Consider the following 20,317-nt stretch of genomic DNA (forward strand, 5'->3'; position numbering starts at 1 on the left):
GGATCAATGCATCCTGAACCTGGTGTCCTGCCTATATGCACCCTCAGTAGTATTTGTAACGTGTTAACTATGAAGTATCAACATTGCTTCTCTTCTATGTGGGTGGTGTGAGTGAATGTCAGATGGTCTGTACTGCCATGGCCGATGGTGTTCACTGGAAGATGTTGGGTTGGACCATTGTGCCCTCTTGCAATATGCTGTTCCAGCCTGAAGGCAATGAAAAAGTTCGAATGCTGATCTGCTTTCAAGCGTAGAATGTTACATTATGTGCATTACATATTTGCATAATTATGTTTTGTACTGGAGTGTGAATGTGCGGCAAGGGCATGCACATGTAAGTATATCGCGCTGCAAACAGCCTAAGAGTTCACGTGGTGTGTGATAAGTACACTTTTGGAAAGTGCGTGCACAGTCGAATCATGTAATGTTAAAACAGCCTTCGTGCTCCTCCCTGAATGGCTGCACAAGTAGAAATCTCCGTCTTCCTTTGCTTCTTTTTGCTTGAGCTGGCATGGTGGTCGTAGAGTTGGAAATTGTCAAGTATGATAACAATCGTTGTTTGGTCTGGAGACAAGATTGCATTTGGATATTTGTCCCAGGACTGCATGGCTTCCCAAACTGCATGTTGAATGCCATAGATGATTATTGTTCGGTTCAAGAAAGGACTCGTGGGTCTGTCTGGCTATTGTGAGCTCTCGCTAGTCCATTTCCATAGCACTTGCTCTGGATTCACTCACTGGAATATTCTCCAGTATAGAACAAGAAGTTTAGAAAACCTACTGGTGATATTAGTATGTTATACTAGTTTCTCCGCACTGTACCGCAGCTTTTGTTATCACACACATGCGGGTTATATAGTTTATCTACAATCCAGCATGATGTTCTTCCAAGAACACCCCCGACCTAGGCCCTCGGAACGACGTTCTTTGGTGTGCAACATCACTTATAGTTCTAAATCTTAGAATTACCGGTAAGCGCAGGATTTTAGTGATCACGGTTCCAAATGCATGTCATTGCACTCCACCTTTGGGACTTATTAAACATGTCATTGCACTCCACCTTTGGGATTTATTAAGAGCTGCATGCATGCCAAAGCTTGTCATAAAAGAAGAGCAGACTTAAATAGGCATCTTGTACGCATGATTTCTAACATGTAACATCCCTGCCGAAGAGTGTTCTTCCATACTACAGTAGAGTTGAGCGTCCAAGAACGTTGTGTCCAAGAGGTTAGCCTGGGGTGTTCTTATTTTTCAGCCATCCGGCTGCGCTCTTGTAGCATGTTCTTAGAAACAATCATGTTAGGATCATAATTATGTATCCCGAAACCTACCGAAAAACCAACACCGCCATTCTTTTAAACTTAAGGCGGTGGTGTTCTTAGCATTTCAGGCTGGACATTCTTGGGCAACACGTTCTTCGGCGCCTGACTCTACTGTAGTACTGTACATGAAATACAGCTGCTACAACTGTAGTAATATAGAATGCTGATTATCCGAATGATTGATTGTCCGAACTGCTCAGGCTGCATGGCAGCAGGCTGTCATCAACATGCACCATGATAATTTCGAGGAGCAGGAGTGTGTGCCAAAAACAATGAGAAATGAAAGTATGCATGAGAAAATGAGTATGTTTTAGATGAGTGTTTTCCCACGCCCTTATCCGAACATACATGCACTCGATCGCCATAACCCCTGGCACACAGCACACAGCTTCAGAACCTGACAGAGTATGATATGGGTATGTCACAAGTACTCCCAGGTCCCGAAGCTTTCGTCTCAACAAAGGATCATAATCGACGACTTGTAATGAACTACATTTTGGTGGTATAAAACCGTACTTGTTTACGAATGAGTTTAAAAGCATGAGAACTATCCACAGCAGACATTCTCACTGTTCGGAGTTGCCTAAAAAGTGGTGCATGTACAAATCAGGGATGGGTAAAATACAGTGTACCAACATCTGAGGTGAGTCTATCAGGAAAGTGAATGTCGTCCACTCTATAAAATGGGGTCCCTCAAGAAAGATGGGATTTTGCAGCCATGGACGTTTCCAGCCAGGTGACTGTATATACAGTGATCTAAGTTATGCAAAGCTTGACATGAATGATTGGCTGGACACGTCGAAGAGAAGGAAGAGAGAAGCAGACCAACCTTACACCAGCTGAGTGTAGTGGCCCAAAACAACAAACTAATTCTGTGTGGCCTTAGAGGAGCTGGGCAAGATGTGTACAGTGAATTAAACAATACAGTAAACGTGGGAGAAGAAGTGACAAGACTGAGTATGATACACTGTGCCAGCACAGTGCACATACTAGTGCAACTGTTGGTGTAATTACAGTTAGCCCACACAAGCAGGTCACTCGATTGTAGATACACAGAGCGCATTCTACATCATACAAAACATGTTGAGCTAGGCAGCAGTGGCTGGCATTTACCGACATGCACCAATGCCAATGCGCGGCTTGAGCAAATATTACAAGCCTCAGAACACCCATACGCCATTTTAGAGACAGAACAAGGCGATGAGTAAGCACCAAAGGATTATATGAATAGCGGCCAGGCAATAATTCAGACCACTGCTGCTAATCAAGGACTAGTTCCTAGTACTAGTATGTTGTCAGTGTACCCTGAAACGATGCAATCACAGCGAACGTGATACATGCACATCATGTTGCCTGGTTCTTGGTTAAAAGTTTTATCCTCAATGCTTGAGGTTTGTGGGGTCCCTCCAGCTTCTCAGAGTCCTGCATAAAAAAGATAAAAGCAAGTGCAGGTAGAATAATAGTAAGCTCACATAAAACCTCTTCGTCTTGCTAACAAATTTCGTGATTAAATCCACAGCATGGGAACGAAGCTACAGGAAAAAAGTTCAACCATAATAATGCAAAAAGGCAACTTTAGCTAATCATATTTTTGGCAGCAACACTATACTGTTTGTATAGGAGAGTTGGCTTGGTGCATTCATGCCAAAATGAACTCCCTATAGTATTGTATTACTGTACTTCATCATTTTACTTGAGCATTCATTCCCAGTAGCCCTAATGTCTTCTAACAGAGTGCGCAAGGTACTGCATATTCGGCGCATATTTTATTTTCGGCTAATATCGGCCTGTGCATTTTTAATTCGGAAAGTGGTGGACATCACGCAACTGAATTGTAAATAAAAGGAGGTTTGTCAACTGACAACCGCATACTTTTTCGACATCACTAATAAAAGAATTTTGCGTCCAGTGCATGTGCCAGGAGTGAATAGCAACTGAATAGAGCGGTTGTCATTTATTTACTAGAGGAAACGCAAAAGGTAACAAGATTACGTAACCAAAGGTGAGAAGGCACTGAACAAACTGTCAACCTACGAATACAACCTCAGTGCAACAACGTGCTCTTTCTGCTTACACAAGCAGAAAGAGAAAGAGCATGTTGTTGCACTGAGGTTGTATTCGTAGGTTGTATTCGTAGGTTAACACTTCGTTCAGTGCCTTCTCCCCTTTTATGTACTGGGCATTTGTAGCCTAAAATTTGTTTCACAAGGTTCAATGTGACAGTGTATACAGGCATCAGCAGTACAGGCTGAAATTTCAATGTGGCCGAGATGTGCTTTTGCCCTGGGGAGGCTGCAATTTAAAAGCGTCGAAAATTTGCATACTTTACAACACAGTACTGAGCATGCGGTGAGCTGATGACGAAATGAATTGGAGGTACTAATAATGCTAAGGGATTCGGGGGCGCATCAAAGGGGTCAGCACCAAGGAATGGGATAGATTTGTGCCCAGTTCAGGTATGTATATTGGGTATAGAACGGAAATTAATGGCTTAGCCTCGGGCGACTCCTACCAGTATTGCCACCAATGGCCCATGGCTGCTGATCTCTGTGATAGAAATGAGACGTGTATGTGAAACCAAAATACGGCTTTTCAAGATATTATACTGTAAGACATGTTATTATAATGAGTCGCTAATTTAACGATTGTCCAAAATTCATAGGTTAACGATCTTGCAGTATTCTGCCATATCCACACACAGCATATATGAAGCAGTAAGGCCTCAACGGATCTTATTATAACGAAGAAATGTCATCCGTTAAAACGTTAGATTTGCTTCCTCGTTATATAATATATACTGTAAGACATGATTGTATATTATAAAATCATGTCTTACAGTATGTGCATTTTGTGAAGATCTGATGTAAGTCATTAGGGACACCTTGTTGGGTCTTGCCAACATTCAATTATTATGATGTTCATATCTATGCAATAACGTTAATGGAATTATCAGCAAGAATCAATAATCCCAAGAGTATGCAGCTTTGCACATGGAGTCTGCCACAACACGTTTACCAAAGTACATGAATCTAGACACGAGCTGAGGAATCAGCTGAGCTGCTGCATAATTTATGATCTGCTATAGTTTCCAGTCTCCATGGAGGTTTTTCTTGGAGACGTCGAATCTACAGTATTAGGTGTGAAACTGTTGTACTAAACTGCAGGAGATAGACTCTATTCAGCTCGGACAACATTTCACAAGCACGCCGATCAAAGCTTGCTACACTCCCGTTTAGTCAACTTAACGGCCCAAATAATGCTTGGGTCATGAACTCATCGCTGTTGGTCTTTCGAGGGTGCCTGACAATGGTTGTTAGTGCACAGCACCTGCCGGGCCAAATGACAAGATCAGAGACATAGATCTTCCTAGTTCAATTGCTGAAAGGTGACTTGTGCAAACGTTATGTAGCAAAAGGAACTGTACTATGGCACTACACGCCATTCACAATAATCAAAAATGCCCACTTGACAAAACAGAATTTCATCAACGGAGTCCCGGGATTTTTTCTTCTGTACATATGCATTATGGAGTCATAGCATAAGGGAGACGGCACGGTAGACTTTCAGCCTAAATCATAACGAGGGCCAGCTGGGCAGCTCGAAAGAGAGCTCTATGCACTATTGGCAGAGTGGTATACATGAATAGAGAGTGACCACCCAGTGCATGAAGCTTTTCGTGTCACCCTAGAAAATTTCAAAAATTAATAACGTGGGTTCAACCCTGGGCTGCCAGTGACAGTTGCCCTAACTGCCTTAGGGGCAAGTGCGATACATACATGCTCGCATATAGCATCGCTTGACTGACCCATGCTTGGGGCCAGTGAGTCAAGTCCGCAATCACGAGTTGCATAAACCACAGATCATGTAGAATCTCCATGGATCCAATCTGTGTACTGTAAAAGCAGAAATTTTCGGTAGTGTAATATTTTCGGAATTCTCCAAAATCGGCGATTCGGTGGAGGGAAATTTTCGGTAATACCCGCTTTCCAGGTAAGGGTGCTAGTACCACTAAGTAGTACCGAAAAAGTTCGGTGCATTTTTTCGGTAAAAATTGTCGGCACCGAAGTTACCGAAAATAAAACACCACTGAAAATTTCCGCTTTTACAGTACATCATTTTGGGTATCATGATCTCGTGTTGTTTCCTTGGGTGCTACGACTCCCTGACATCCATGGAACGGTATGAATTGGGCGATTTCAGCCAATCAGTAGACGTTCTGAGAGGGGTATATTCAACGATACACCCCGCTCAGTTCACAAGGGTCGCGCCAAGAGTGAATATTGGAAGGAGTCTTGGGAAAGTGCCCTGGGAGAAATGGATTGCACCATTCTATACATGTACTGCATTCCCCATAATTTCCTCGTGCTATGTCCTCAGGAAAATATTTAACGTATACCCTTCATATACTCATAGAATAATCCAAACGTATCTGCAGTCAACCACGGGTATAACAACCCACGGATAGTGAGACTATCTTCAGACCTAGTAACAATATAGCCGTATATTTTCAACCCCGTGAATGACGACAACTCCCAAATACCAACACTTTTCTCATGCCCGATCAAGGGTCGTTCGCTACTGGCAAAGTTAGCTGGATATCATGTCATGTAGTCATTATTACTTCAGGCAGGGACAATGAAATACACCCCCCCCCCCCTTTCCTGCAGAGGGAACAGTGCTGTGTCCAGGTCCGCATGCAGCATGGAGGTGCTAGTAAGTCACTGGCATCATTTTCTCTTGTGGATCGATGTACAGTGTGTGACAATGCTTCCATAACGTTAGTGGTGGTGGTGGTGGTGGCGGGAGCATACTGCGCTGCAGGGCATTACAGCACTGGCATACTATTATTTTCTCTTGCAGACGTGCCGTGCACGACAATGCTTCTATAGACTAGTGGTGGTCACGGTGATGGTAGTGGTGGCGGTGTGGTGGTGGTGTGGTGGTGGTGGTGGTCACAGTGGTGGTGTGGTGGTGGTGGTGGTGTGGTGGTGGTGGTGGTCACAGTGGTGGTGGTGGAGGTGGAGGTGGTGGTGGAGGTGGTGGAGGTGGTGGTGGCGGTGGTGGTGGCGGCGGTGGTGGCGGCGGTGGTGGTGGCGGTGGTGGTGGCGGTGGCAGTGGTGCTGCTGGTAGTGGTGGCGGCGGTGGTAGTTGCGGTGGTGGGAGCATTCTGCACTGCAGGGCATTAAAGCAAGCTCGATTGTGCATGCATGGTGGCGGTGGGAAAGAGGAGCCAAGGAAAGTGTGTACATATTTTTGTTGAAAGCACGAGAATTCAAAGAAAGCTGGCTGCTTCCTCTATTTCCATGGTCGGCCAGTGCCTGCAGCACGAACAGTACATTGTATTACATGTATGTGCATAGACAGACAAATAAACACTAACCTGAGCATGGGTACCGCTTGTATTCGTGGTCAGGAAAGTGAAAGTACGAACGAAGGAGAAGAAGATTGTTGACCATGGCGAACAACTGCATATCCAGAGGGCACACGGCTTGCCAGAATGGGTCGGCTACATCTTCGCTAATTTTCTATCCTAACAACATTCAGCTTCGAGATCAAGGACGACGGCATTTTTGGAAAGAAATTTCGAATTTTGGAGAAGAAGCTTGCTTTCGGAAAAATGTTCCTTTCACGCAAGGCAGCATGCCAGGTCAGGCGTGTGAACCAGGTGAACTGTGTCGGCAGATCCACGTTTACGTTCCAGGCCGACAGTTTTTTGACCAAGCCGTGAATCGCCCTCGCTCTGACTCCCCCGGCTACGAAGGAGTAATTTTACAACTCTTCAGGCCAGCTACAGGTCTCTGATACAGAGCCGCAAGTGACGGATATCGGTCATTTGCAGCCACTACTAAGAGCCTCCTGGTCGTTGCAATCTGATACATAATATACCTCGCGCTAGGCCAGGGAGTCATCAAATACCTGGTATTTGACGACTCCCTGGCCCTGGCCTGGGACGGCCCCTAGCCTAGGCCAGGGAGCCCTACACATACCGTTATGTGTAGGGCTCCCTGGCCTAGGCCCTATATAATACTAATAGCCTATGGGGCTGTTAAGTGTGACGTCACGGCTCCTTCGATACGCATAGCAACGGAGAGCACTGGGGACAAACAAAAGTCGCGTCCTCTGGATGGAACCAGATGTCAAGGGCAACAGCATCTAAATGACTGGAGAGACAGCAGTTTTTCTTTGCTTTTTCTTCAAGCGATTGTTGTCGCTCTTAAGACTTTACTCCTTGTTCTTTCCTCTACAAAACTCCTGTAGTCGTCGAGTGCCTTCATGATGGCTGTGAAATTGGCTGCCCACAGTAAAACTCCGTGTTTGAGAGTGCTTTGAAGATGTTTCGCGTCCTTATGGATCAAAGTATGAGCGCTCCTTGTGGATTCGATTATATATAGGTGAGTTGTTCAAGAATTCTGTGTCTTCTTTCTGTCTCTGCCCTCACGCTGGCACAATATCAGCTTCTATATCCATGACAGCTCGCACCTCCCGTGAACTGCATGACTTAGATATATTTTCGCCCTCCGTGGTGATTGAAGACCCATGGAAGAATTTATTATGTTCAGAATGATGTCCTAAGAATATAAAATGAAATAATTCTAAGGAATTGTCATAGGGTATTTTTGGAAGGATGGAGACAGAGAGAGAGAGCACTGTTTGAAGTGTTTGTCTCACTGTAATTACTCCAGATTATTGAATGTTGTATGATCTACTCTATATTTTCCACAATGGTTTTTCCTGATTTGCGGGATCTCTTCTTTTGCTGTTTGCGTGTTTACAGGAAGTGGCTGTCTGGTGTAACTGCACCAGATCCTGGGGAAATTAAGTCAGATGCAGAGGCAGGGTCGTCCAGTGATGCAACACTGCCGTTCTGTGTGCAGCGTTACCGCTAATACCCCCGGCGAAAAGACAAACACGTGAAAAGACTACAGTATTGACCGTTCTGCTAATAAATGCATGACTGCTCCGACAGTCGATAATCGAAACACAGAGCACCAGCATGATGTTTTCATATTGGGAACCACACAACAGCTCAATTATCAAGCCCAAAAATTGATGAATACAAATACAGAGCGACGCAACAAGAGATCATCCGGCAACCAAACAAACCTGGGTCTAATGCACTGAATAGTCTTGAAATACGCAGGCCAGACAAATCAGTGCAAGCACATAACGTTACAAGGTACATGCATTGCAGAACAAAGTGTAACCAAAGATACACAGGGTTATAGCTGCACACTTGTGCATGTGCTCGCTCAGCCCAATAACACACGGTCATGATGATAGAAACAATCCGGGGGAAACACGCTAACACCGAAGTAAGCATCAACACGTAAATAGTGCAGCTCTGAAAAAAATACATTGACATGTACATTGGTGTGTCGAGTAGTGTCAGGCTTGAATAATCATCCAACCAAGACTTCATCAGGTCCCAGACGCTGAGATCGCACGCCGAATTTGAAGTGCATCTAGCCTTGAACCTGTCGCACAAGGCACACATATATGGCAAAATGACATCCACTCTGATTATTTCCAGAGGCCAATCATGACAGAACACAGAAATGAAACCACGGGCTCAACCAAGTAAACGCAAAGGAAGTTTGTCAAAATAATCCATGCAGTGCTCTTTTAATTGCAGCGCTGATTGCAGTGTTGCTTCATAGCCCGATACCCGCTGAGCACAGACACAACTCCATTCGTCAGGGGCAAGACATACTCTTTTGGAATAAAGTCATAAAGTACAGCATTCCAATGACATTACGGACACCTCGTGCAAATGCATGGTCTGTTCATCTGGCCGACTCAGCCACGCATGAGAGTGTGTGCATGTACATGCGCGCGCTTGCGCGCGCGCACACACACACCATGTATACGGTGCGTATGGTGTACCAGTTGCGGGACAATGAAGATGGAATCATTATCATGATGTTACATGTACATCTACAGTGTATGTTTGAGTGTAAAGTAAATTTTATTTTATTGCACATTTGTTCGACACAACTAATTACTTACTTCACATGTTCGCATTTCTCATAATCGATCCACCTGCACTCCGTATCAGTCGAGGAAAAATTCTCCCAGATATACACTAGTCACCACAGCCATGTGATGACATTGGGATGGGCCCCAAGCACGATTGCACTCTCTAGTTACAATAAATTTGGCCAGATTATCTGTGAAGACAAAATGCAATGCATAGCGGCAATCGATGGATGAAGAGAGAGTTTGTAAATACCTATATCTTTCCACTTGTTCAGGAGCTTACCTTTTGGAGTTCACATCGTTTACACGATCTCTCATGCTGTCTTGCACCTTGGTTTTGTTGACCATGGATACGCCATCCCAGAAAACATTCTACAGGAGCTACTAATGCAGAGCGTTTTTCACGCTCGATCTCGGCGATCTACCTTGTCACGCCAATAAAATCTTCCGTGACACTGGCTACAGTCACAAGAGACGTCTCAGTAAGGTAATGAGCACGACAACATCGTCGAGATCAAGGACAAAGAGAAAACAAAACACTCACTGAAAACAGCAAAGAAGAAACGAAGAAATGTACACGATTCCTATAGAGGACTTTCCATTACATCACCTTTTTGGCGCCTTCCCGGTGTCCACCCAAAGATCACCCATAAGACAAGTCCGTAAAATGTGCTTGGGTGGCAAAAAGAGAATCAAATGTGTTGTTCGGTGTACGGTTGAAAATGATGTTGCAGGCCGTCGCAGTGGTGAAGCACTTTTGCTTTTCTTTGATGTGGTGAATAGTTTCGGTAAGTCGCGAGGATTACTAGCCGTAGTTACTCTACTGTTTATTCCAGCCTTGAAGAGGCGTTGCCGCGAGAAGATTGACAGAATCCGTGGGCCCAGTACATTGATCCATATTTACCTATGGACGAAGACCTTTCAGCCAATCCCCCTGCGTTGGGTATCCAGGCCTCTCTAAATATTTAGTGAATGTCCCCAGCACATATGCAAAGGACTCTCTAAAGTCTCACAATAGCCCTGATGGATACAAATGCATGTGTCTCATTGCTGGCTGGGTTGGCACATTATCGTGTCTTGCCCAATCGAAGGAAGAAACAACAACTGTCAACAAAATACGTTTGCAAACGTCAGGCACTCGCGGAGTGTTTTTGCCGAACCTGTCCATCCTTGGGTAGCTGCTGAATTACCTGGAATTGTTTTTGGCGCACACTGCACTTGCATGGTGGGCCTGGGAGAAGCATGTTCCCATGTTGCTGCAGTGCAGTGTTGTTTTGACTGAATTTACGTTGGAGACTGAAATGTGATGTGTGCTGAATGTCAACACCTACACCATGGTACCACTGGGTCACTCACCAGTGGCTGGCACCGTCAATGAACACTACACGAAAATAGTGTACATGGATTTTACTTCAGCTGGGCAGAAATTGGAGCACCGTGCCCATAACCTACAAGTAGTCTCACTTCTCTTTCGCTGCCTGACTCTCTCTCTCTCTGTCTCTCTTGCTTTGCATGCCTGTCAGTGTATCCGTGTGTGTGTGTGTGTGTGTGTGTGTGCGTGTGTGTGCGTGCGTGTGTGGGTTTTTCTTCCTTATCAGTACGAGTATGACAATGTTGACATGCGGTGGCTGGTAGCACGAAAGCTGACAAAGTCAAACACGGCCATCATCATCATTGCTCCTATGTAGCCAAAAAGTTGGTGTAGTGGCGAACTTAGTTGTCCTGATCTTAAAACACGCTGATGAATGCACATCCAATACAGCAATTGTTTTTTTCCTGGTCGTCCCTCGACCTGGCATTCTCCATAAGCAGTTGCTGATTACCGGTAGAGTGTCCTCCATTACTGCCTTTGCAAGAGTTACACAAGAAGTAAGATCAAGATGATCCTCACCACAAGAAGATCAAGAAGCTGAATACATGGACCAGAAAGACAGAATATGAGGTATACTAGTATGTGCCGCAGCAGATGAAGAACTGCACAGCGCAGCAACCAAGTGGGAAGCAGAAGAAGATTGCGCAAGTAGGTCGATCAGAGTATTTATCCATGACAAAGGAAATACACGTTGTGCAGAACATGAGGCATACACACTGGCATGGAAGAGATGATGAGTTGCACCCAGGGCCAGTACTAGAATAGCTAGCACCACCAGTCATGTAGAGGTACGTGCATAGAGCTGGGTACATTATAGTCATTACCATCAGCATCAGCCCTATCAATCATCAAACTCCAGCTATACCTTGCACCCCAACAAACTAAGTAAGTTGATAGTGTTCGGAATCATCTTCGTGTTTCCGCCTTTACTGGTGCTGCCACAAATGAGCTGAACAAGTTGGTTAGTTAGTTTGATACGTACTGGGGTGACAGGGGATGATCATGACTTTTCTCTTCGCCAACGAAGCGATGGAACAATATTCGTGTACTTCGAAGTATTTGCATCAGGAGCGAAGTTCTCGAGTCGTGTGTCCGTCATCCACTGGTTCCGTCGTTCTCCATCGTAGGGAAAACGATAACAACTCAAAGACGATCCAGGTGTGGGAACATTCGATCGCGAGCAGCCCTTTGGTATTCTCAAACTACAGTATGCAAAATGGAACTGCTTTCGAAAAACACTGTTTCCTTCCAGTGCAGTCTTCTTTTTTTGCCACCCAAGCTCCGTTTCAAGTCCGGTGATCGGTGGTGAACTCGATGATCTTTGGCCCGAATCCTCATAGGCCGCACGGTATGACTCATTGGAAAGTCCTCTATATGTTGCCCAGGGAGTCGTACTCAAACTAGGGAGGTGACACGGCACAGAAATCCGTGTCACAGGGGTTGACTCGCACCCGTGACCCCTCGTTGTTATTTTTGGAATAGTTCAGTCCAGTCCAGTCCGAAAGGTCATACTCGGATCGACTCGCCTTCTGTACTTCACCTCCAAGCGTGCAACGCGAGACCCGCAAAGTATGATTTTTCTGTGGGGAACGATTTTGCCATTGATCAAGTTTTTATTGGAGTGCTCAGGCATACTACGATTGCTGAGACGTCCCGAGCACGCTTGTTCAGGTTCTCTATCTTTGACGAGCCGGTCCTACAGCCCCCTACATTGTATCTAACGACGTAGGAGCTGACAATGTAAGAGGATTTCCCTGGAAATAATGATGATGGTGGTGTGACTGCTGCAGGAAAAATGCTGGCTGTTTATGACAGTATGACTAGATGTACAATGTAGCTCTCTTGTATGGTACTTAACCCCTGCTATAAATGTGTTGTTTAGGAAGACTGGTGTATTGTGCAAGTCATAAAGAAGAAATGGGGCAGATACACGACTTACAATTTTCAAAAACCAGCTTCGTGTTATGTCTAATTTGTGTCAAAATTGTAGTATTTAGACATGACAATATCATTGGCTGTACTTCTCTAATATGGTACATAACCCCTGCTATAAATGTGTTATTTAGGCAGACTGGACCATTGTGCAAGTCATAAAGAAGAAATGGGGCAGATACACGACTTATATTTTTCAAAACCTGGCTTCGTGTTATGTGTAATTTGTGTCAAAATTGTAGTATTTCAACATGACAATATCACTGGCTGTACTTCTCTTATATGGTACTTAACCCCTGCTAGAAATGTGTTGTTTAGGAAGACTGGTGTATTGTGCAAGTCACTTCTACCATTCGCTCCTGGCGTTCCTCCAGCCTGGAGATGTGTCTCTTCATGGTGCGAACTTGTCCTTGCGAATCGTGCAGTCGTCCAGAAAGCTCTGCACGGGAGAGGAATGCATGTGCTGTTGTAGTTCGGTCTTCGGCTGTGCGGTTAGACTGTCGCGACCGTGCCTTTCTTAGAGTTGCCGAGAATACGCTACATGCCCCACATTGAATGTCAATCTCGACCACAATTGGGCACACAGATGTGCGAATGCACCGACCAGGAACCCAGCTCTCCTCTAGCACTGCCGTGACAGTGCCGTCCTTGCCATGGAACGTTTCTCCATCGAGACGGCTCTTCATCAATTCCTCGTTTTGGGCGTGGGAATTTCCAATGCAGACTCTGGCTGATATTACTTTTGCCATTACTGATTTAATATCATCTATATTATTTATTTTACATGGCTGCCATTCTTGAACAACTTTCTTTCCAAATATGTAAACCTCGTACGCAAGATGATTATGGACTATGATGGAGCGGGTTGCGTGGGTAGGACTACCTCCATGGTACTGCAGCATTACGCTGTCTTGGCCATCCGTAACATGCCAAAGTGAAAATTCCAATGTTGGTCGCACCATTATGTACTCGAAAAGTGATTTGATAGAGAAGGTTGCACTTGAGATGGTTGTGTTCGACGCTGTGGTTTGCGGAACTGTAGTACTCAGTGCTGTGTGTGTTGATGGTAGCACATGTGTTCCTGTGAGTGCGGGTGTTGGTGAGAGTGCTGGTGTTGCAGGGAGTGCACATGTTGGTGGGAATACGGGTGTTGAAGGGAGTGCACGTGCCGGTGGGAATACGGGTGTTGACGAGAGTGCACGTGCTGGTGCGGGTGTTGACGGGAGTGCTGGTGCGTGTGTTGGTGGGAATACGGGTGTTGAAGGGAGTGCACGTGCTGGTGGGAATACGGGTGTTGACGGGAGTGCACGTGCGGGTGTTGAATGGAGTGTGGGTGTGGGTGCACGTGTTGGTGGGAATACGGGTGTTGAAGGGAGTGCGGGTGTTGTAGGGAGTGCACGTGTGGGTGCGGGTGTTGAAGGGAGTGTGGGTGTGGGTGCACGTGTTGGTGGGAATACGGGTGTTGAAGGGAGTGTGGGTGCAACTGGATGAGGTACTTCACTTGAAGAAGCACTACCACCACCACTGCGCCAAGCTATGATAGCAGCATTTGCAGCAGCACGGCAGGTTTGCACATCTGTGCCTTCATCCAATGATGACCCTGCACGGCTCAGCTCCGGTTTGCACCTTGTTTGGAAATCCTTCCAGACTGGGGCAAATTTCCGCCAGCGTACTTTACCAAGGTACTTCCCCATGGTTCCCCTCATCGTGCCAGCGTGAAGGTAGTAGTATAGAGCGTAGGCATCCACTCTGTCCTCTGCTGGCACGATGGCGTTGACGGCCTGCAGCGCCCTTTCCACATCCGCATTCCAGTGGCGGCGTGCCCGGAATGGCTGATTGCCAACAAATGTATGCAGGCACCCATACAGGATAATCTCCCGTCGTGTTGGCGCTTGGCTGCCACCACAACGGATATATCGTGTGATTGGCGTAAGTGGGGCTGATACCGAATGCAGATGGTTGCCATTGGAGGAAGTTGAAGATCCTGTACATGTATGTACACAGAAAATAATAGGAAACAATATTGATTAGTTCCGGCATCATCGCAACACACCAAAGTTCAACAAAGTCCAATTATAGTTACCTGGGACTTTTTTCTTGTGACTTCACCAGTGGTTATTGTCACAGAAGGACATAATTCTATTATAATTGGACCTTAGTGAACTTTTTCGCGTGTCGCGATGACGGCACGACTAATCTTTCTCCAATGTTATAGCCATTATGAAATTGTTGTCTCCAAGGCGTTTTTGAATCTTATGGAGTCGTCTTTAATAGTGCAACATTACCTACATGTAAATGCATTGCACATGTACTTGAATTCAATTGTATCTGATTTTTTCAAAGACTACTCAATGATTAGTCGGCAGGGAGTCGTACCCAACTCCCTGGCAATCGACCACGGAAGAATGTACGCATGTTTTTAAATTTAACTCACCATCAGTTGGCTCACCATGGGTATGTGGCTTCTCACATGGAACCTTCCCTGGTGACTCAAGTAGAGGCATGTCGCATTTCCGCTTGCGAAGCAATCTGCAGGAGGGGGGAATTATGGTACATTGTGAAGTACATGTCGCAACTTATTTAAAAAAGGAAACGATGGGTTCTTACACAAGCACAACCAGTGCATTATCATTAAATTGATGAGTTGCACAACTAACAACCTACCCAACATAGTTTTCAGAGGTGGTCGCACACTGAAGTTTATCCAAATAGCACAAATTCGACCCAAAATCACACAAGACGCAAAGTCGGATTTTGAAAATTGTAAGTCGTGTATCAGCCCCGTTTCTTCTCTATCACTTGCACACTGCCCTAGTCTGCCTGAAAAACACATTTCCAACAGGGGTTAAGTGGCATATAAGAGAAGTACAGCCAGTCGTATTGTCGTGTTGAAATAGCACAAATTCGACCCAAAATCACACAAGACGCAAAGTCGGATTTTGAAAATTGTAAGTCGTGTATCAGCCCCGTTTCTTCTCTATCACTTGCACACTGCCCTAGTCTACCTGAAAAACACATTTCCAACAGGGGTTAAGTGGCATATAAGAGAAGTCCAGCCAGTCGTATTGTCGTGTTGAAATAGCACAAATTCGACCCAAAATCACACAAGACGCAAAGTCGGATTTTGAAAATTGTAAGTCGTGTATCAGCCCCGTTTCTTCTCTATCACTTGCACACTGCCCTAGTCTACCTGAAAAACACATTTCCAACAGGGGTTAAGTGGCATATAAGAGAAGTCCAGCCAGTCGTATTGTCGTGTTGAAATAGCACAAATTCGACCCAAAATCACACAAGACGCAAAGTCGGATTTTGAAAATTGTAAGTCGTGTATCAGCCCCGTTTCTTCTCTATCACTTGCACACTGCCCTAGTCTTCCTGAATAAACCATTTTTAGCTGAGGTTCGGTTCCATAAGAGAGGCCCGGCTCAAGGTACATTGTACATTTCGTCATACCGTACTGTCGTCGTGTCGACATAAACAGCTAGTATAGTAGCATTGACCTTTCCGGGACGTTTCCTGCAGCAGTTACATCACCATCGTCATTATTTCCACTGCTGTCAAGAAGTTCGGACATGGCAGGAGGTCAAAAACAAAATCAGCTGCCAATCTTTCGAAGAATACTGTTGCAATCTCTCCACAACATGAAGTTGCCTCCTCAAAAACAATTTCTACAGCAGTATTTCAAGAACAAGACACATAATGCTTGGAGATAGAAGGATAGGATTCGCGTTTGATCTTTTGGACTTACGGACTGGACTGGACTGAACTATTCCAAAAATAACAACGAGGGGTCAAGGGTGCGAGTCAACCCCTGTGACACGAATTTCTGTGCCGTGTCACCTCCCTAGTTTGAGTACGACTCCCTGATGTTGCCACTGACAACTGGTTCGGTGGAGACGACGCTACTTTTGTTTGTCCCCAGTGGGATCGTTGTTATGCGTATCGAAGGAACTGTGACGTCATCACTTAACAGCCCAAAGTCTCGATATTTCGAGCATGGGGCCGGGGGGGGGGGGGAGGCGGGGCATGGGTACGGTATACGGCGGGCGGGGGCAATATCACGTGCTTAGTGCTCCACGCGGTCATAAAAGTGGGCATTACGGAACGTCGCTTCATTTTAAAAGAAAAATCGATCCACAACACGAAAACCTGCTTTTCAATGCTGTATAATAATACACAGTTGTACACCAAGAGTGCATTATGTCTATGGACTCTTGATAACACTGGTATTGTTTATGATGGCAATCAACAGCAAGTCACCTTGATTAGGAGAGTGTTTGCAGTGATCATGGCCCAGACGCTGGCATGTCGGTTGGCTGTGCGGCATTGCCAATATGGACGTCTTGCGCCGCGGATCACACCCGCCCAGTGCCAGAAGAAATTCAATTCCACGCTCACTCCCTCTCAGAGGAAATTCAACGAATCTGGCCAGCATGCTGTGGAAACGCTGCCCCTGGAAGGATTAATGCCGCTGATGCATTCAACTGCTATTGCACTGAAAGAAATGAAAGTTGAAGATGCGCGGGAGGCTCGATTTGTGGCGTGCAAGCTGATCATCCGCACAGCGCGTGGCTTGGAAAGTTGCGATGCACAGCTGCGGGCAAACCTGTGCAGTTCTCTGCTTTCGTACATGGACGAGGTAGCAGTGAATACAAATAGCATGGAGCAAGCACTTTTCATCTTGTACTCATGTAGTTTGATCGGTGGCCGCACCGCGGAGCGTGCGTTCGACGCCTTCCATCGCCGCTTCTTCCCGCAGATGGATTTGGTTCGAGAGCGCGGACTGTTCCTGCTGCTGGATGCACTGTACACGTTTGATGCACGTGGCACTGGCGTGCATGAAGCTGTAGGCAAGATCATGTCCAAAGTGTACCGACTAGCCCAGGACATGCCGCACGATGTGCGAATTCAAGCTTGGATGCTGGCCGCTGGCGCCAAGAAGCTGGTGCCAGTCCGTAAATCCGAGGCGATGCGCATCTGCGAGTCGGTGAAGGACAGCGAGCCGGGATCGCTGCAGTCGCGTGTCCTGGAGTACTTGGCGCTGGGAGCCAAGGCGTTCAAGATACGCTTGCTGAGCAAGTTGCTGCGGGACGCATTCACGATGAACGTGGCCGAACTAAATCCATTCACCGTGCGCGTCGTGCTGGCGTATCTGTCGTCGCTGGACCGGCTGCCGGAGTCTTGCCTCGTTGCGCTGCAGGCGGGCATCGAGAAGAAGCACGCTGGCTGCCAAGTGGGCAGGTACCCGGCACAGGGCGTGATGCATCTCCTGCAGACGCTGTGCCGCGCGGACGAGTGCGATGCGCGAGTGCGTGTAGCGCTGTCGGTGCTCTCCAGCGTGCCCACTCGTGTTCACGAGTTTGCGGCAAACGAGAGCGTGATGATGGCCGAGGCCATATTCCGTCTCGACTTGCCCTGGACGTCCACTGGTAGACTGGTCGAGGAGCTTGTCAGCCGTGCGGCGCTTGGGTACAAGGCACTGGAGCCGCGTGGCGTGGCTGCGTTGTGCAGCGTGCTGCTTCACGCCAGCGAGAACAGTGACACGCAGCAGCTGTACGCCTCTGCACTGCGCCTGCTATCGGAGAAGTCGGGCTCGCTGGCGAAGTCCTTCTCCGCAGCAACGCCGGGCGAGCAAGGCGTGCTGATGTTGAAGCTACAGCGGCTGCGACTGCGGCACGAGGCGCTGATCGGAGCTCTAGTCAGTCAGATGGAGGAGCGCGTGAGTATGAACGAAGACCAAGTGATCGAGCCGTTCGCCGCTCTGCTTCACATGTTAGTCGTGACGCGAATGCTCGACTTGGATTGGGTTAGCTCACAGATGGACAATATGAACGTGGATATAGCTTGCCTGCCCAAGTTTAAGAAGGTACTGTTTGTCTGGTGCATGGCAGCCTGTAAACTGCCAGTGGAAGCCATTGCCAACCAGCTCGGCCAGTTGGCAGTCGGCTCGGGCACGTTCTTCAATCACATGCCCGGCTCTGCCGTGATCGCTCTGCAGGAACTGCACTGGTTGTTGTCGTCGGCAGGCTATCAGCTTCCAGAGGCGTTTGGCGCGCTGCTGCGTGACAAGTTGCGGAGTGGTGGTCGCTTTCAGACCGGCGTCAGTGGCGATGCTCTGGCAAAGCTAACTGAGCTGCTCGGCAATGATAAAGTGGCAAGAAGTGTGCGCCAGCACAGTCAGGGTGTATCTCTGCCCGGTCTAGTCCTGCTGCTCAAGGACGGCAGCAGCAGTAACGCACTCAATGCCATGCCGCTGAGCGACTTCACCGGAAACCTGTCCTGCGGTAGGGCCATTCGCGCGAGCGGTGCCATACCGTGCGTCGTGATTCCAGTGAACGACGATCGGCTGGTGACCGTGGTGCGCGGTGACGCGGACGAAGCCGATACGCGCGCAAAGCGGCTGGTGACGGGCGGCTTTTCCGTTCTTCTCCTCGTGCTGAGAATGAATGGCTATCATCCCGTGGCGGTGCCGGCAAGTGAGCTGATGGACGACCCTGCAACGGTGTGGCAGGACATCTGTAGCCTTGTCGCCAAACAGGACGAGCTGATATCAACCGGACAGCATGCCGTCTCTGCTGCAACTAGGCCGTTTCCGGCAGCAGCACCTGCACCATCCGCGGACACCGAGCCGTCCGCATTTTTTAGCCGCAGAGACTCACACACAGCAGTGGGTGGCAGTTTCCGTGCATCGCATTCTGACAAGACGCCTGTCCCAGCTAGGAGGCCCGTAAGAACGCGTGGGGCCAGCAGCTCCGATGGCGAGAGCAAGAAACGAAGCCAGAAGCCACTCCAGTCTCGACTGCATGAGCTTGTGGCCCACATGGACATGGCGGTTGCACGGGCAGAAGCAGACGAACGGAAGTGCCTAAACGTGGACGACCCAGATGACGTCATGCAGTTTGCACTGGAGAAAGACCGCCAGGAACTGAACTCGATAATGGGCGAGGTAGCTCAGAAGGGTGCCGTGTACGAGCACAACCGGGCCCTGCTGCCCGATAGTGCAGGCCTGGGCGGTTACGCCCTGCCGGGACCCACTCGTCACAAGATGCTCTCCGACCCGAAGCTGCCCAGGCTCCTTACGGACGCGACGCGTGGTGCCAGCGGCTATGATCTGTACGCTGGCCACCTCACTGCCGGTGGCTACACTGTCGACAAGAAGAAACAGCTTGGCGGTGGAATCGCGGGGCAGACACGACTGCCGCTTCCAGGGTCCTACGAGTATTTCCTGCCATCTGATGCCGAGTCGAACGTGGAACATGGGACGGACGGCTCGGAAACCGATATTGACCGTGAAGAAGACGCTCGCTGGCAAGAGCCAGAGCAGGATGCCTTCAGTGCTGAGGATCAAAGTCTGGCGGACAGTGACGCATCCAGTGTGCTGATTCCGTGGGGTAGTGATGCCCTAAAGGAAATCAAATCTTTACCAGTGCAGTCTGCGGACGACCGACTCTCCCTTCAGGATGGTAGAGATCGGAGACCTCCGCATTAGCTCTGACTTATTAGTAGCCATTGAGCCTGAGTGAGAGAGAGATGTGTGTGTGTGTGTGTGTGTGTGTGTGTGTGTGTGTGTGTGTGTGTGTGTGTGTGTGTGTGTGTGTGTGGTGGGTGTACGTGTGTACGTGTGTGTACCTGCATGGAGCCCCGCTGACTGATGTTCCACTATTGTCATTTGCAGCCCTGCTGGCCCAGGGTCGTTGTCGTACCGTCTTGTGACA

At 47.6% G+C, this 20,317-nt stretch overlaps 1 protein-coding gene and 2 long non-coding RNA genes across 3 annotated transcripts; all 3 read right to left on the bottom strand.

Moving 5' to 3' along the window:
* Positions 1-1,786: 1,786 nt before the first annotated feature.
* LOC135806827 (uncharacterized) lies at positions 1,787-6,882 on the bottom strand. Its single transcript, XR_010551298.1, has 2 exons — positions 6,702-6,882; positions 1,787-2,743 (listed from the first exon to the last, which is right to left on the bottom strand). It is a non-coding gene; the product is annotated as an uncharacterized LOC135806827 (long non-coding RNA).
* Positions 6,883-8,348: 1,466 nt separating this feature from the next.
* LOC135806828 (uncharacterized) lies at positions 8,349-9,872 on the bottom strand. Its single transcript, XR_010551299.1, has 3 exons — positions 9,582-9,872; positions 9,329-9,489; positions 8,349-8,796 (listed from the first exon to the last, which is right to left on the bottom strand). It is a non-coding gene; the product is annotated as an uncharacterized LOC135806828 (long non-coding RNA).
* Positions 9,873-12,916: 3,044 nt separating this feature from the next.
* On the bottom strand, positions 12,917-16,273 carry LOC135809435 (uncharacterized). Its single transcript, XM_065322823.1, has 3 exons — positions 16,103-16,273; positions 15,037-15,131; positions 12,917-14,586 (listed from the first exon to the last, which is right to left on the bottom strand). The coding sequence occupies exons 1-3, from the start codon at positions 16,174-16,176 to the stop codon at positions 12,917-12,919; spliced, it is 1,839 nt and encodes a 612-aa protein (XP_065178895.1). The 5' UTR covers positions 16,177-16,273.
* Between the last annotated feature and the right edge of the window lie 4,044 nt (positions 16,274-20,317).

Source organism: Sycon ciliatum, chromosome 1, assembly GCF_964019385.1.
Source record: "Sycon ciliatum chromosome 1, ocSycCili1.1, whole genome shotgun sequence".
NCBI lineage: Eukaryota > Metazoa > Porifera > Calcarea > Leucosolenida > Sycettidae > Sycon > Sycon ciliatum.

Bases quoted from the DNA above. Each gene is read 5' to 3' on its own strand.
- LOC135809435 (XM_065322823.1), bottom strand. From the start codon at position 16,176: ATGTCCGAACTTCTTGACAGCAGTGGAAATAATGACGATGGTGATGTA. The intron at 15,132-16,102 runs GTCAATGCTACT...CCCCTCCTGCAG, and splicing joins GCAGGAAACGTCCCGGAAAG to ATTGCTTCGCAAGCGGAAAT. The intron at 14,587-15,036 runs GTGAGTTAAATT...ATACATGTACAG, and splicing joins CCATGGTGAGCCAACTGATG to GATCTTCAACTTCCTCCAAT.